General features: G+C 53.4%; 6 protein-coding genes across 6 annotated transcripts; 4 read left to right on the top strand and 2 right to left on the bottom strand.

Moving 5' to 3' along the window:
* Positions 1 to 784: 784 nt before the first annotated feature.
* Positions 785 to 2,032, top strand: WHR41_08051 (uncharacterized protein; the record flags this gene model as incomplete). The annotated part of the gene is made up of 1 exon (XM_069376655.1): positions 785 to 2,032. The coding sequence occupies one exon, from the start codon at positions 785 to 787 to the stop codon at positions 2,030 to 2,032; it is 1,248 nt and encodes a 415-aa protein (XP_069226480.1).
* Positions 2,033 to 2,141: 109 nt separating this feature from the next.
* WHR41_08050 (uncharacterized protein) lies at positions 2,142 to 3,749 on the bottom strand. Its single transcript, XM_069376654.1, has 2 exons — positions 2,619 to 3,749; positions 2,142 to 2,561 (listed from the first exon to the last, which is right to left on the bottom strand). The coding sequence occupies exons 1-2, from the start codon at positions 3,677 to 3,679 to the stop codon at positions 2,165 to 2,167; spliced, it is 1,458 nt and encodes a 485-aa protein (XP_069226481.1). The 5' UTR covers positions 3,680 to 3,749; the 3' UTR covers positions 2,142 to 2,164.
* A 7-nt stretch (positions 3,750 to 3,756) lies between these two features.
* On the bottom strand, positions 3,757 to 5,736 carry WHR41_08049 (uncharacterized protein). Its single transcript, XM_069376653.1, has 3 exons — positions 5,432 to 5,736; positions 4,200 to 5,375; positions 3,757 to 4,147 (listed from the first exon to the last, which is right to left on the bottom strand). The coding sequence occupies exons 1-3, from the start codon at positions 5,562 to 5,564 to the stop codon at positions 3,978 to 3,980; spliced, it is 1,479 nt and encodes a 492-aa protein (XP_069226436.1). The 5' UTR covers positions 5,565 to 5,736; the 3' UTR covers positions 3,757 to 3,977.
* Positions 5,737 to 6,623: 887 nt separating this feature from the next.
* WHR41_08048 (uncharacterized protein) lies at positions 6,624 to 7,479 on the top strand (the record flags this gene model as incomplete). The annotated part of the gene is made up of 3 exons (XM_069376652.1): positions 6,624 to 6,827; positions 6,883 to 7,212; positions 7,271 to 7,479. Exons 1-3 carry the CDS (start codon positions 6,677 to 6,679, stop codon positions 7,477 to 7,479), a joined length of 690 nt encoding a protein of 229 aa, XP_069226435.1. The 5' UTR covers positions 6,624 to 6,676.
* Positions 7,480 to 8,010: 531 nt separating this feature from the next.
* On the top strand, positions 8,011 to 9,042 carry WHR41_08047 (uncharacterized protein; the record flags this gene model as incomplete). Its single annotated transcript, XM_069376651.1, has 2 exons — positions 8,011 to 8,108; positions 8,169 to 9,042. The coding sequence occupies 2 exons, from the start codon at positions 8,011 to 8,013 to the stop codon at positions 9,040 to 9,042; spliced, it is 972 nt and encodes a 323-aa protein (XP_069226432.1).
* Positions 9,043 to 9,516: 474 nt separating this feature from the next.
* On the top strand, positions 9,517 to 13,640 carry WHR41_08046 (uncharacterized protein). Its single transcript, XM_069376650.1, has 6 exons — positions 9,517 to 10,941; positions 11,075 to 11,495; positions 11,544 to 12,322; positions 12,374 to 13,074; positions 13,143 to 13,315; positions 13,386 to 13,640. Exons 1-6 carry the CDS (start codon positions 10,897 to 10,899, stop codon positions 13,517 to 13,519), a joined length of 2,253 nt encoding a protein of 750 aa, XP_069226417.1. The 5' UTR covers positions 9,517 to 10,896; the 3' UTR covers positions 13,520 to 13,640.
* The last annotated feature ends 49 nt before the right edge of the window (positions 13,641 to 13,689 follow it).

The following is a 13,689-nucleotide window of genomic DNA, read 5'->3' as shown; positions in this document are numbered from 1 at the left end:
CCATGATGGCTATGTCAACCTCGGCCATCACCTTGGGCTGAATACTTCCAGCATGTCTCACGTCACCGAATGGCGTGTCAAATGGCGTATTCGCTTTCGCGGTAGCTGCGCCCGGCAGCCTCAGCATTGCCTGGGCTGAAGTTTGTATGGGAAATCTAATTCCCTTGACCGGTGATGCATTCCGCATTTGTGTTTATGCACCGGGCTGATGTCCGCATAAGTTTTGAGAGCATCCTCGCAATAATTTTGACAAATGCGCTCCATGTTCTGACAATGTGAAGTTGAGAGAGACCACAACAACAATATAGGTGACGTGATAAGAAGCCCAAAAAAGGCTAGGCGTTTCTGAGACATTGCCAGTATCTCCGGACTATTATTAGCGAATGCAGAAGGCCAGCCCGCTATAGCTCAATAACCTAGAATAGGGGAGTGTTTTGTGATTGAGCCGTTCATGATTGCTGGGTTGCGTCTGGAGAAAATGCGATTCAATACTCCATCGCAACTGAAGACGCCTCATACACAATGCCTGTATCTGCTGCCTCAAATGCCGCTTTAGCAATGCTTGGATGCTACGCAGCCAGAAGGCTGTACGGGCTGCAAGCCTTGCGCCACTTGCCAGCGAACAAGCGATGCGCAGTGCTTTAGCGAGGGTGCGCGGCTGAAGACACAAGAAGAATGACTGTTACCGCCTCGGCGAGGTTGAACGACGGGTATTCCAGGCTCGACTCAATCTGTCCGAAGACGAGGGTAGCACGGAAATTTGTTGCTTGCATCGTCGTCAATCATGCGTTTGCTCGATACCGAGACTCTGGAGTTCGAGGAGTTCGTCGACGTGCCAGAGGAACCTTATGCCATTCTATCGCACCGATGGGGCGCCGAAGAAGTCAGCTACAAGGAGTACCGCAAGACCCGTGCGCTCGTGAAAGGCCGTTCTGGATACAAGAAGATCGTCAAGTTCTGTGAGATTGCCCAGCAGCGAGGTTACCGCCTAGCGTGGGTTGATACATGCTGCATCGACAAACGCAGCAGCGCAGAGCTCTCCGAAGCCATCAACTCGATGTACCGATGGTATGGAGAGAGCGCGGAATGCTTCGTTTGGCTCGAGGACTACCAAGTCAGCGGACTAGATAAAACCGCTCTGGCACAGTGCAAATGGTTCACGAGGGGCTGGACGCTGCAGGAATTACTCGCGCCTAGTTGTTGTACTTTCTTCTCGGCTTCCTGGGACGTCGTTGGACACAAACATGGCTCAAAAAATCATACTGACACACGTGTCTGTCAACCAGGCCGGGGGAAGAGGGAATGTGGAGCAGACATAACCCCCGATTTAGCGAGGATCACCAATATCAATCTGCTCTGCCTGACGTCGCGCGATTTCATCCCGTATGTGTCAGCGGCAGAACGCATGAGCTGGGCCTCAAACCGCGTCACTACCCGCCTCGAGGACCGCGCCTACAGTCTCCTCGGGCTGTTCCAAATCAATATGCCCCTCCTCTACGGCGAAGGCGCCAAAGCTTTCCGAAGACTGCAGGAGGAGATCATCAAGGAGCACGAAGACCTCTCCATCCTGTGCTTCAACGACCCCTTGCTCTTCAATCCGAAGGCCGAAATTCTTTGGGACACCCGCGCAGAGCCAATCCTGGCCAAGAGCCCCGACGCTTTCCGCGAGGGCAACAGAGTGACGTGTTCGACGGTGAAACGAGCCCGACTGGAGCCCGCTCTGATTGCGAGCCAGGGGATCCGCATGCGTCTGTGTGCGTACGAGACAGTCATCGAGTGCCCGCTGAATGACGGAATGCAGGTTGCGAGACTGCGGGTTTATGCGCTTCCGCTGGACTGTTCTCAGGAAGCTCGCCTGGCGAAAAGGAGGCCGTTGTACCTCATCGTGTCTGAGGCGGGATCGGGCAGAAGGCGCGCGTGCAGAAAGTTTACGGTCGGATTCTGCGACTTTGAGAGTGAGGATGAATTTGGTGTCCCACACTGGAACCTGCACGAGGATAAGACGTTCTATATCACATCAGCCTGCTGTTAGCTATGGCCCCGCTGGATGACTTCGCGAATCAGGGATGGGCGGTCCTCACTCTTGGCCAGATCATGCAGGAAAGCGCTTTGTATGGGAACGAAAGAACGGAGATTGGGCGCGCGCGGAAGTGTTCAATTGTCTCTAGTCCCAATGTCGCCTGATGACCGGCCTCGCCGGATCCCAAGGCCCGTGAATCTCGTTCTTATATCTCTGCAATCCGATCAACCACCAACTCGTAGCGCCCATGCCTAACAGCGTGACAACACCACCGAGCGCAACGCCCAAGACAGCGTAACCTAGCCCTCCGCCGGATATCACCATGCCTAGTCCGCCAGATGCTAGCACGATGAGGAAGATTGTCAATGCTAGATGGAGGGGCCAGGAGTGGTGCTTGAGATGTCGACGAAAGACGGGAAAGAGGCCGAAGACCTCGATGCTGAAGAGCGTCAGGCTGAAGACGTGGGTTGTTGAGGGTAATCGGGAGGCCAGCACAGTGCTGGCCATGAGCGCCGCGTTTGTTGAAAGGGAGGCGGGGAATCTGAGATGGGATGGTCAGCGTTGTACTCCTTGCTGTCTTGATGTGGGAATGACTTACTTTGCTTCCGGCCCAGCACCATAGTCGAATGTGAAGACGTTGATGCACATCAGCCAGCTGCTCAACGCCCAGATACTGTCACTGCTCGTTGACTTCGTGAGCGATTTGAGGATTGGTGAAAGTCCGAGCAGAGAGAAGTAGATGAGGATCGCAGATTTGGCTGTTGTGAGGCGTTCGGCCATCCTAGGCGACAAACTTGACTTTCGGCTATTGTAGGGCGGTATGAATGTTGGCGACGGCACAGGAGGAGAATGCAAGTCTGCGCTAGCAGCCAATGGCGGTGACTGAGCTTGCTGCAACCCACTGACAGACGTCAGGCTCGGGTTCCTTGAGTGTACCCGCGAATGTAGTCCATTGGCAGGCAATGGTGGTTCTTTTGGCGGGAATCCAGCATCCAGCGACGCCGGCGTTCCAGCGTCCACATCCTCTTCCCCAAGTTCTCCCAGCCCATCGCCTCTGCCAACGACTCCACCATCCTCGACTTCCTCTCTTGTGTGCCAGTAGTCTCTCAGTACCCAGCCCGCTACTGTCCCAAACGTTGCCCATCCTACAACGGCATTCGGACTGACCCGCTCCTGGAAGATGCCCGTGAAGCAGCACACAAAGATGATCACGGAGCATACATGCTGGACGATGATCGTACTATCCGCAACCAGCGTCCAAAACTCATACGGCTGCAGGCGCGGATTGCGCTGCAGATGGTCCAAAAATGTCTCCTCGTCCGTGTAGTTGTCGGGGTAGCTTTGCTTTACCCACAGGAGCTTCTTCCACGGTCGGTGCCGCCGACGGCTACTGCTGCGACCCCGTCGCTTATCTCTGTGTTTGCGCGTCGCATTGGTTGTATTGCCGTTGTTGACGAGATGTGCGGTCGCAGCGGTCACAGTATCGCTGCGGCCTAGGGGACTTCGAGAACGCTGTTGCTGGTAGGGCGGGGAGGTGTTCGGGAAGGCATCTTCGGGTCTGAGATGGCGCGATGAGGGCGCGCGCGAATATGGTTGTTCTGACTGAATTGAGCTTGTGCGCGAGGATTGGGAGGCGGACGATGGCTCGAAGGGAGGCATTGGGCGTGGTCGAGGCGCATGATGTTTGAGGGTGATGCGCGCGCGAGCTGTGAAGGTGGGGTGCTGGCGTTGCCTGGCGTCTGGGGAAGCGGAGTGTGGACATTTTCACATGCTTTCCAGAATTCATCTCTTCCACCCACCCCTTCCACGGAGTATGTTATTAATTGCACGCAATTGAAATCGAGCTTGTAAAAATCCAACAAGACGACTTCTAACGGCATATTGTGACCGATGTTCGGCCCGCAAACCACACCTGGCTATTTTATACAGAGTCATCTCTGTATGGCTAATATCAACGCTACAACTTTGGCTTGAACAATCCGCTCAGAAAACCTCCCTTGACAATTGATGTAGGCGGAAGATACTGCTCCAGCTCGGCTGTGTTCAGCCACGACATGTCTCCACGTACTGCGTTGAGATCTGTGATGCCGCACAGTCTCATTGCGGTCTCCAATTCGTCTCGAATGACTAGATAAAAGGTGAGTATGTGAATCTCTGCATGTCACGAAGTCAAACTTACTGTCGGCACAATGCTCCACACCCTCCGTATCGTACAGGACAGAGCATTGGAATGGCCGGCCGACGCCAATGCCCTTCGCACCCAGAAGGACTGCTTTGAGTACATCCGACCCTCTCCGGACGCCCCCATCAACCAAGACTTCCATTCTGTCGAAGACTTCCGGGCAATCCCTCCTAATCTCCAGAAGTGTGAGTATGGTAGCTGGAGCACTATCCAATGCTCGTCCACCGTGGTTAGATACCACAATACCATCACAGCCAAGCTCCAGCGCTGTCTTTGCGTCCGCTGCCGACTGGATACCCTTGACAAGGATTGGCAACTTCGTGTGCTTCCTCAACCATGGGATGTCGTCCCATGATAATGCCCAGTCGATGAAAGAGCCCGTGCTTCTCGCCAAGCCACCACCCTTCTTGTCCACCGCTGACTTCTGTCCGTTCTGGTAAACACTGACCTGGACCTGCGTTTTGATTCTCTCATCTGCTTCTCTCTTCGAAACAACAGCGAGGTCCGCTGTCACAAACAGAGCTTTCACCTGAGGAAGACCTTCGAGCTGCTTCAGCACAGCCTCCGTCTTATGTCGCTGCTTGTCAACGTAAAGCTGGAAAAAGAAGGGGTTGCCCTCGCCAGACTCCAGGATCTCCTCAACGCCCATCGATGCAGTCGTGGAGACGCAATGCACGATTCCAGCCTTCTTCGCGCCACGACCCAGAGCCCCTTCACCCTCCGGGCCCGCTGTCTTCGCGATACCCATAGGGCAGATCCACACAGGCATACTGACATCGACGCCGAGCATGCGCATGTTCGTGTTGACGGAACTGACATTGCGCATGACTCGAGGGCGAAACCATAAGCGCTGCCAGAACGTCTTGTTGGCATTGAGGGTCAGCAAGTCATTCGAAGCACCGGAGACGTAGGCGTTAGCTTTCTGACTGCCAGATTTCGCGAATGCTTTCTCAAAATCATCCAAGTTGATGATGGCCGAGAGTGGTGGCTTCTCGTTGGGGTCTGGTTCGGAAATGGTCTCTTCTTTCTGTGCCTCCAGCCATGTGTCGGTAATGGTGCTGGTGTCGAACTCGCCTTTCTTCTCTGAGGGCTCGAGTTCTTTCTCGATCAGGCTGGCGGCGTGGAATTCATTGTAGGTCTTGCTGCCGTCTTTGCCAGCATACTTATAGATCACTTGAAAAGGGTTAGTGAGCTTCTTGGATGGGTGTCGTCGCAGTGAGATATCCTACTGTCAGGTCCACCTGGATGTTCAGGCGCGAACCGTGTGAGATCGTACACCTTCCCGTTGACTATGACCCAGCAATCATCTGGCGTGGCGTGCTTGTCTAGCTCGGAGACCGAGATCTTGAGTTCAGAAGACATGTTGGCTGGCGTCGTCTAGTTCAGTCTGCTGTCGAGTATCACGGACAAGCAAAATTATGCAAACAACTGCTCTTTGTAAGAAACGTTGAAAGCCTCTAAAAAGACGATGTCGTATCCCAGAAAAATATTGAGGTTAGGGAATTACACTGCTGACCCTTCGAAGAGGCGATTGGAGATCGTGGTCGCAGATCGGCTTCCCCACTCCTGGTCTCACCGTGGTGTTTGCCGAGGATGCTTGGGTCCCGTTTTCAACTCCCGACCTCACTCATTGTTGAGAAACAGACCTTCTCCAAAATACAACCACAAAACTATGCAGTATCCTTCCAATCAGTCGATGCTGCAACCCCTCATTACTATACGATGCCAAGACTCATGCCGTTGAACAGGCGCCATGCGACAAGACATAGCCTGTCACATCCGCGCACTGCCCGAACCACGGGTTTGACATCGGCAGTGGTAGTAAAGAGCAATATGTGTGACTGCGCAATAGTCGTGGGAATCGTCACAATGCCACTTTTTCATGACCTCGAGACGCCTAGGGCTGCGGCTGAAGAAGGATCTCTTCACCGGAGATGCGGGTGCCTCAGCCCCTCGACAAATCAACCAATGACTGATCCGTATCTTGAAGCGAAGCAGGGGATCCACCGACTGGCTGCGCGAAAGTAGGACATGTGCATATATGCCTAAATGGCTGTAGGATATGCACTGCGCCACACGTTCCTTGCGGTCAAGGCGCTCCAACTGTGCCGTGTTGATACATAGCTGGCGGTTCCGCTCGACTGGTTTGTGGCCGCCCTTTTTTTATCACGTTTCTTCGGTCTACAACTATGGAAAATAACCATCTCATTCCACGAGAGCTTCAGGGCAACTATGACTCTGGAAGAAGTAATGATGAACGCCGCAATTCCAACTCATCAGGAGCGGCTGCATTCGCGGTGGATGACGATTGCGACAGTGTCACTCACAAAACACCAAGAAATTCTATTCAGCAGAATGAGGCCTTGATATTCTCAAACGAGATGGAGCTTCCCCGAGTGCATGATGTCGTCGAAAATCACGAGATCGTGCCAGTGGTTGCCAGCGACTCCGTAGAAATTGACTGCGATAGAAAGATGGACAGACCGCCACTACAGAGAACACGACTTGATCATTCGGTGTATAGTCTCGTGTTAGTTGCGCTCTATGCCACGCTTATGGTCTTTGCTTGGGTTGTGCTATGCATCATCGCACACCGGCCGATCATGAGCAGCATGAATCATTACGGTCAGTGGCGCTGTTTGCGTTTCGTGAAGCATCATTCTACTCACAGTATCTGCAGGAGCCAGTTTCGACGACAACGGCAGTTACAACGGCGGCTCGCGCTCTATTTACTCAATCTTCACCAGAAGCGATCGATATCTACAAGCAGCGCAATCGGTGCGATCAGCAACTACCCTCGTGACAATCCCGCTGATCTCGACAATCTGCTCAAAAGCGGCCGTGGTGGTCACACAGCGAAGGAGACGTCAAACTATGTCTCTGCGACAAACTATGACTTTGGCCGACCGAGGATGGACTGACCCAACCGTCTACTTCCGACTACTTTCGGGTGGCTTCAAGCAGTATGCGACAAAGTTCCTTGTTCTTGCCATATTCCTTAACATACTTGGTAAGTTGCTACTAGGCTGACATCACTGACTTCGTAAGTTACAGGCTGACCAGAGTAGGCGGTATCATTGCGCCACTACAATCATTTTATCTATCAACCACGATTGTCAAAAGACCCACCTCTGTGGATGATGTTTCTGACCTTGCCGACATTCTTGATTTTACGGAGCCGACGCAGAAAACTAATACAAATAGTCAAGAGATCGTTCTGAGAACGCGAATTGCTCTCACAGCAACCAATAATGTTGCCACGCAGGGTCGCCTGTGATCGGGGCAGTCGATCAATTGCAGCTCACAGATTCTTCCTTTCCGTCATATTGAAGACCGACCAAAAGCTTGCACGCTGAGATTCCCAGGCAAGACATTGGGGAACATGTCGCTACTACCGGACCCGTTCCTAGCCCAATTGCCTTCTGACTACGGCACAGGCCTAATCTGTCAGTACTTGCTCCGGATCAACTCAACGGCACAAAGAAATGTAATCACTGAATCAGAATTTCCGTCTGGCTGTGAAAACCAACCGGGAGCGTTCTACGTGAAATATGGAGCTATAAATCCAAATATCTGGATCACGACTCTGTGGGACAACTGGACTTTCATAGCCTGTATGCCAGCAGATTCGACACGACCGCCATGGCGCTTGACCAGGGATCGTCAGGACTTCTCTGAAAGCCTCTATCTCAACCTGAGCAGCTTAGCAACACATCCCGAGTATCGAGACGAATCACCCGAAGATCTCGGTAAATATTTCAGGATAACAGTGAGTACTACAGCCGGTTACTTTTAGCTCCCGAATTACATGAATGGCCAACAGCCGGGTCCGTTATTGGATTTGGATCCGACAGAGAGTTGTGGGACCATAGGAACCAATTGCAGCACGCAGAGCTCTAGACGTCCGTAGGTTGATCGCGTGCAGAGATAGCCATAGAACACGGCTGATTGTTGGAACACTCGTAGTTTCCGAGACCTGACACAGGACCGGTTTCGCAGAGGTGAAAACGAAGAAGTCGCTTTCATCACAAACGAGACCTTAGCACTCGGTACCAGTCCCAACCGAGGTCCCCTACTCACGACTGCGTTGGCTCTCTTTGGTGCAGGATCTTTCATTGAAGAACGGAGGACGCGCCCAGAAGCGTATCTCTACCCGAATCTTACGTGGGAAGAGTACAAAGCACAGCCGAATCCTTATGCGTGCGTTGGCAAAGCACCATTCATCGATCTGCTCACAACAGACAGAGATATTGGCCCAAGTGGCGGCGTCCTCCACGGCGGTTGCATGACACGAGACGTTCATAACCACGACCAGCTACAGCGGCAGATCATTGCGTTCGTCAAGCTGTTCTACCGGGACATCTATGGCGGCTACGAGGGCGAGCGCATCACGAACGCGTTCACCTCCGCGGCTTTCCTGGCCAACGAAGCCTGGCTCACTTCTGTGTCGCGCGAAGGTTCATGGAGGGTGTCCTACGATTATGGCGCCGATGCTGTGGTGCCGGTGATCTCATCTACTGGCGTAATTCTAATATCTGTTCTGATGGTGTTGTTCCTTGCCGTCCTTCTTGGCCTCGCCACCTACACCGCTGTCTACCCGCGATGGACCGATCAACTCGATTCTTTTGCCATGCTCAGGATTGGTGCTTCGATATCCTCCGACGATATTCAGTTTCGGCCGACAGATCAAATCGGGAAGATCAAAGTTTTAGACAGGCTACCTGGGTGGATCGGTGATGGTACCGAAAGAGAGGGCAGAAACGGACAGCTGGCTTTGGGAGGTCGTGGGCGCCTCAGAGGTCGGATGTTCGAAGTTTACGATGTCAATCCAGTCACGTGAGGGAGTTTATCTCGGGTTGGGCTCAGCATTCCACCGCGTATCCAGATCATATTCTCCACTCTTAAAAATCCATGTCAAGGTCATAAGGTAATCTCCCTCACTTCTAAACATTTCGAATCGACTTTTCATCCGGAGCGCTCCTTTTCTCTTAAATCTCGGATACGCGATGGGTGATTGTGCATGAACGTGCCAGGGGACGATCCTCATCGCAACAATCGTCAGTGCCGGGAGCAAATACCGACACGGTAGTCGTCCTGGTGTCTGTTCACCTCGAGTTACCGGAAAACCGAAGTCCAATAATAGCAATTTCGCAGGATGCACAGTACAATGTCCAAGTTTGAGGTGCCAACCTGAGATCCTTGTCGTTCCAAAGCTGCTGCCTTCGGCTCCGGGGGATCGCCGTGCCTTGAATCCTGTGTAAGCACTCTATTTCAAGACAACATCACCTTCTCTTTCCTTCTCTTTCTACAAGCCAATTTATTTTGCGACATCTCCTCTGACAAAAAGACCGATACTTGCGACACATGATAACGGGTGGAAAGCTGAGACCCGCTGGCAATCACTCCCGAAAGCAGAGAGGATCGGCTAAGGACGCTCTAGCCCGGCAAAGACTTCACACGGCGCACCACTTGTCTGGAAATTTGTGGCTCCTCAAGTACTAGGCTTTCCAATGGAAAATTGTCTTTGAACTTTTCGGGACGGATGATAGTACGGTAACGAGGCTAGTGTTCCAAGGGATGATGTTGCTTAAGTTTCAGAAACCTCCCCGTCCTCTAAATGCGAGTTCCAGGTGATACCATTAACTTTAGACCAGGTGACCGTGGTATTATCCGGAGAGGGCATGGCAAGCTGTTAAATGCCACAAACTTTCAGACAAGTGATAGGAGTTTCCACCGCCCCCTCGCAATCTCAGACCCACTTCTGCCGAGATCAGGACCACGAGGACCAAGGGGACCGCTATCACCCAAGCAAGCCGCCAGAAGGCCGCCATCGCCAGGATACCGGACCTTCCGTTTTCGGCTTGACATCCTCCAACGCCGCCCGTCCGCATAAACGCCAGGGCCCCGTGTGCGACACGAAGGATGATAGTGTCTCTGTGTCCCCGCAACTGTTCGCCCTGCTGGGCTGAGCAAAGGGAATTACCCCTCTCTTCAGGGCTTCACGCGAGCACTGTCATGCTACGATGATCGCCGTGGATGACTGCCAGCAATGCCGCGCGGGGCGCTTTTCTCGGCCTGACGATTTTGCCATCGGCCTGGTTTGGCGAATGTGGCGTTCGAAATCGCGAAGCGAGCTTCAAAGTCGAGACTGCATGGTGCGGCGCTACGGATGATTTGGACTGTCGCCCTGTGATATTGCTATCGTCGCTCGGCAAGCGCTTCGCGAAGCACCCACTGGTCCGCGCGTTGTCACTTCCACGATGGCAGGGGCACTGAAACAGTTCCACGATGCAAAATTCCCTCCGTAACAACTCTCAAATGTGTACGAATGCTGCTCAGATATGGTATGGAGGGTCTTTGAGAAATGATCAATCGGCTTAGATACCACAATGCGTACCAGACAGTGCGGAGTGGATCTACACCAGGCCTGCAACACGCTTACCCATAATAGGCAGGCACTCCTACCATTATACAGATAGCCCGCCGCACTCCTGCAGACAAGACCGTTTGCCACCACATTGCAGGATAAAGCAATTCGTGAGCCGATAACAAGGCGTTGATAGCGGTAAAGGTAGGGTGGTGATCAGGCTTGTGAAGAGGGGCAGCAATGCTTAAGTATGGGCTTGACCCCAGCGACTTTGCTCGGCGCTCTTCATTCTTTTGAGTATCATTTTCATTGCCCTGTCTGGTCACGATGGCCCAGGTTACGGAGGTCATTGATCGTCCGGTCGATCTGATGGTACGTAATCTTTCTCACGTTGCACAATCTAGATGTCTTTTCGTTCATTCAGTTGACCGAGGCTTTGAGGAAAGATGGCCTTTGAGATGGCAAGGGTAGGAAGAAGAGTAATGAACACTGACCAACTTGCCAGGGTAACATCAACCCTGATGTTCCACCTCTCACCGAAAAGGACAATGTCTTCCTTCACGGCAAGCCAACCGAAGTTGACAGACATTCTGATTCCTCTCTGGATCAGCAAGATGGTCAGAAAAAAGGCCCGGTTGCTGAAGTTGGAGAGTTCAGCGATCCGGACGAGATGGACGAAAGCCACAATGACCCATTCGTACCTTTCGACGATCTTCCAGAGGAGCGAAAGCGAGTGATCACCATTCGAGCTATGCTCATAGGCAGTATCTGTGGCTGTCTTGTCGGATCTTCCAATATCTATCTCGGTCTCAAGACCGGTTGGACTTTCGGAGCTTCGCTCTTTGGTGCCATTATTGGTTTCGCAGTGCTCAAGTCTTTGGCAAAGGCTCTTCCTGAAAACTTCCCTATCTTCGGCGGAAGCTTTGGTGAGTATGAGCCCGCTTCCACCATCGACGACTGCTGACTCGATGTAGGCCCTCGCGAGAACAACATCGTCCAGACTGCTGCGACTGCAGCCGGTGGTCTAAGCAATGTCTTCATTTCCGGTATCCCAGCCTTGTACACTCTCAACCTTATGAGTGATGATCCGCAGAAGGACTTCGCCCGATTGATCTGCCTGACAATTGTCGGTGGCTACTTCGGCTTTGCGTTTTCCACTCCTCTGCGCAAGTTCTTCATTATCTACGTCTCTAGGGAGCTCAACCTCGTGTTCCCAACACCTTCGGCCACTGCCATGACCATCCGTTCTATGCACGCCGCAGCTACTGGAGCAGCTATTGCGAAACAGAAAATGAAGGCCCTGTCCATCTCTTTCGTCGGAGCATTGGTACAGCGCGTCGTTTCGCAGTATGCCCCTGGCATCTTGTGGGACTGGCATTTCTTTTCTTGGTTCTACTCCTGGGGCCACCACAACAACATGGCCATCCACATTGAGAACTGGGGCTGGATGGTGGAGTGGACGCCTGCGTTCATTGGCGTCGGCATGCTAGTGGGACTGAATACTGCCCTGTCCTTCTTTGGTGGCTCCGTGCTTGCGTGGGCTATCATTGGCCCTGCTCTTGTGCACAACAAGATGGCATTCGGAACGGCTGTCGTCCCTGACGACCCCGACTGGAGCGATTACATGAACTTCGGTTCTCTGGGTGCGGCAGCTTCGAACAAAGTGACGCCCAGTCCTCGATTCTGGATGCTCTGGCCAGGTGTTTTGCTCATGATTGTAGTGTCTTTCACTGAGCTCTTCTTGCAGTACAAGGTAAGTGGAGAGTCTTCTGAGCCTCAAAGACAGTACTGAACTCGATTGCAGGTCTTCTGGTTCATCTGCAAAGCAATTTACCGTGCATGCTGCAGCAAGCTGAACGATATCTACCGCAAGAAGAACGGCGTTGCCCACCCCTACCTCGAGAAGCGCGCTCACCAGAAGGAAGACGATCTCGTTGAGGATCCCGCTAAACCAGAGGAGATGGTCAAGGCCTGGATGTGGGCACCTATGCTCGTCCTCGTCATCATCTGCATCTGTGTAGTCATGGGCGTACAGTACGACATGCCCATCGGCATGAGTCTCCTCTCCGTCCTCCTAGCCTTCATCTTCTCCTTCCTCGCCATCCAATGCTGCGGCGTAACGGACGTCACGCCCCTCACCGCCGCCTCCAAAGCCTCCCAAGTCGTTCTCGGCGGCGCCACCAAAGGCGAACACTGGCCGACCGTCCACGCGCAACGCCTCAACCTCCTCGGCGGCTCCATAGCCAACATGGGCGCCAACCAGGCCTCCGACCTCGTCGGCGACTTCCGCGTCGGCTTCCTCCTCCGCACGCCTCCCGACCAGCAGTGGCTCGCCCAGGGCCTCGGCACCATCATCGCCTGCTTCCTCGCGCCCGCCCTCTTCATCCTCTTCGCCAAAGCCTACCCCTGCATCCTCGACGCCGAGGCCGAAACCTGCGCCTTCAGCGCCCCCTCCGTCGCCGCCTGGCGCGCCGTCGCCGTCGCCGTCACGGACCCGTCTTCCCCGTCCCGACCTCGAGCGGCATCTTCAGCGTCGTTTTTGCCCTCTTCGGCGGCGCCATGACGGTCTTCAGGCAGTATGGGTACAATGGCTCCTGGGCGAAGTACAGGAAGTTCCACCCGAACTTCATGTGTATCGGCTTGGCTTTCACGCTCATCCAGACGTACTATGGCACCGCGATGTGCATCGGTGCGATCCCGGCTTACTTCTGGGCGAAGAGGAGCCCGAAGAGTTTTGACGTTTACGGTGAGTTTTCTTTGTCCCCCGTTGAGGGATGCACTGCGAGGTCGTTCTTGCTGACGTTGGCTTTTTGCAGGCTACGCTGTTGCCGCTGGGCTCATTGCCGGCGAGGGTATTGGCGGTGTCATCAATGCCGTTTTCCAGATTGCGGGCATTGCTGGGCCGGACCCGTATGGTTCTACTGTTGGGTGTCCGGCGGGGATGTGCTGAGTGGTCCATTGCGAGGGTTTGGATCTTGACATGCCGAGGGCTACGAGTGGATGTGGTGAGAGTATTGACGATAATGAATCGGTGGTAGGATATGTAATTCGCAAAGCTTTATGTACAAAAATTTCGTTCCTTTCGAAACATTGCGATTGCGGGGCATGATATTGCCTGCT

Source organism: Cladosporium halotolerans (genome assembly GCF_011745625.1).
Source record: "Cladosporium halotolerans strain TM138-S3 chromosome Unknown Sca36, whole genome shotgun sequence".
NCBI classification, from domain to species: domain Eukaryota; kingdom Fungi; phylum Ascomycota; class Dothideomycetes; order Cladosporiales; family Cladosporiaceae; genus Cladosporium; species Cladosporium halotolerans.
This window is presented reverse-complemented; position numbering and strand designations above follow the sequence as displayed.

Bases quoted from the DNA above. Each gene is read 5' to 3' on its own strand.
- WHR41_08049 (XM_069376653.1), bottom strand. From the start codon at position 5,564: ATGTCTTCTGAACTCAAGATCTCGGTCTCCGAGCTAGACAAGCACGCC. The intron at 5,376-5,431 runs GTAGGATATCTC...ACCCTTTTCAAG, and splicing joins ACATCCAGGTGGACCTGACA to TGATCTATAAGTATGCTGGC. The intron at 4,148-4,199 runs GTAAGTTTGACT...CCTTTTATCTAG, and splicing joins TGTGGAGCATTGTGCCGACA to TCATTCGAGACGAATTGGAG.
- WHR41_08046 (XM_069376650.1), top strand. From the start codon at position 10,897: ATGGCCCAGGTTACGGAGGTCATTGATCGTCCGGTCGATCTGATG. The intron at 12,323-12,373 runs GTAAGTGGAGAG...ACTCGATTGCAG, and splicing joins AGCTCTTCTTGCAGTACAAG to GTCTTCTGGTTCATCTGCAA. The intron at 13,075-13,142 runs GTCCCGACCTCG...GACGGTCTTCAG, and splicing joins GTCACGGACCCGTCTTCCCC to GCAGTATGGGTACAATGGCT.
- WHR41_08050 (XM_069376654.1), bottom strand. From the start codon at position 3,679: ATGCCTCCCTTCGAGCCATCGTCCGCCTCCCAATCCTCGCGCACAAGC. The intron at 2,562-2,618 runs GTAAGTCATTCC...ATCCCATCTCAG, and splicing joins GGTGCTGGGCCGGAAGCAAA to ATTCCCCGCCTCCCTTTCAA.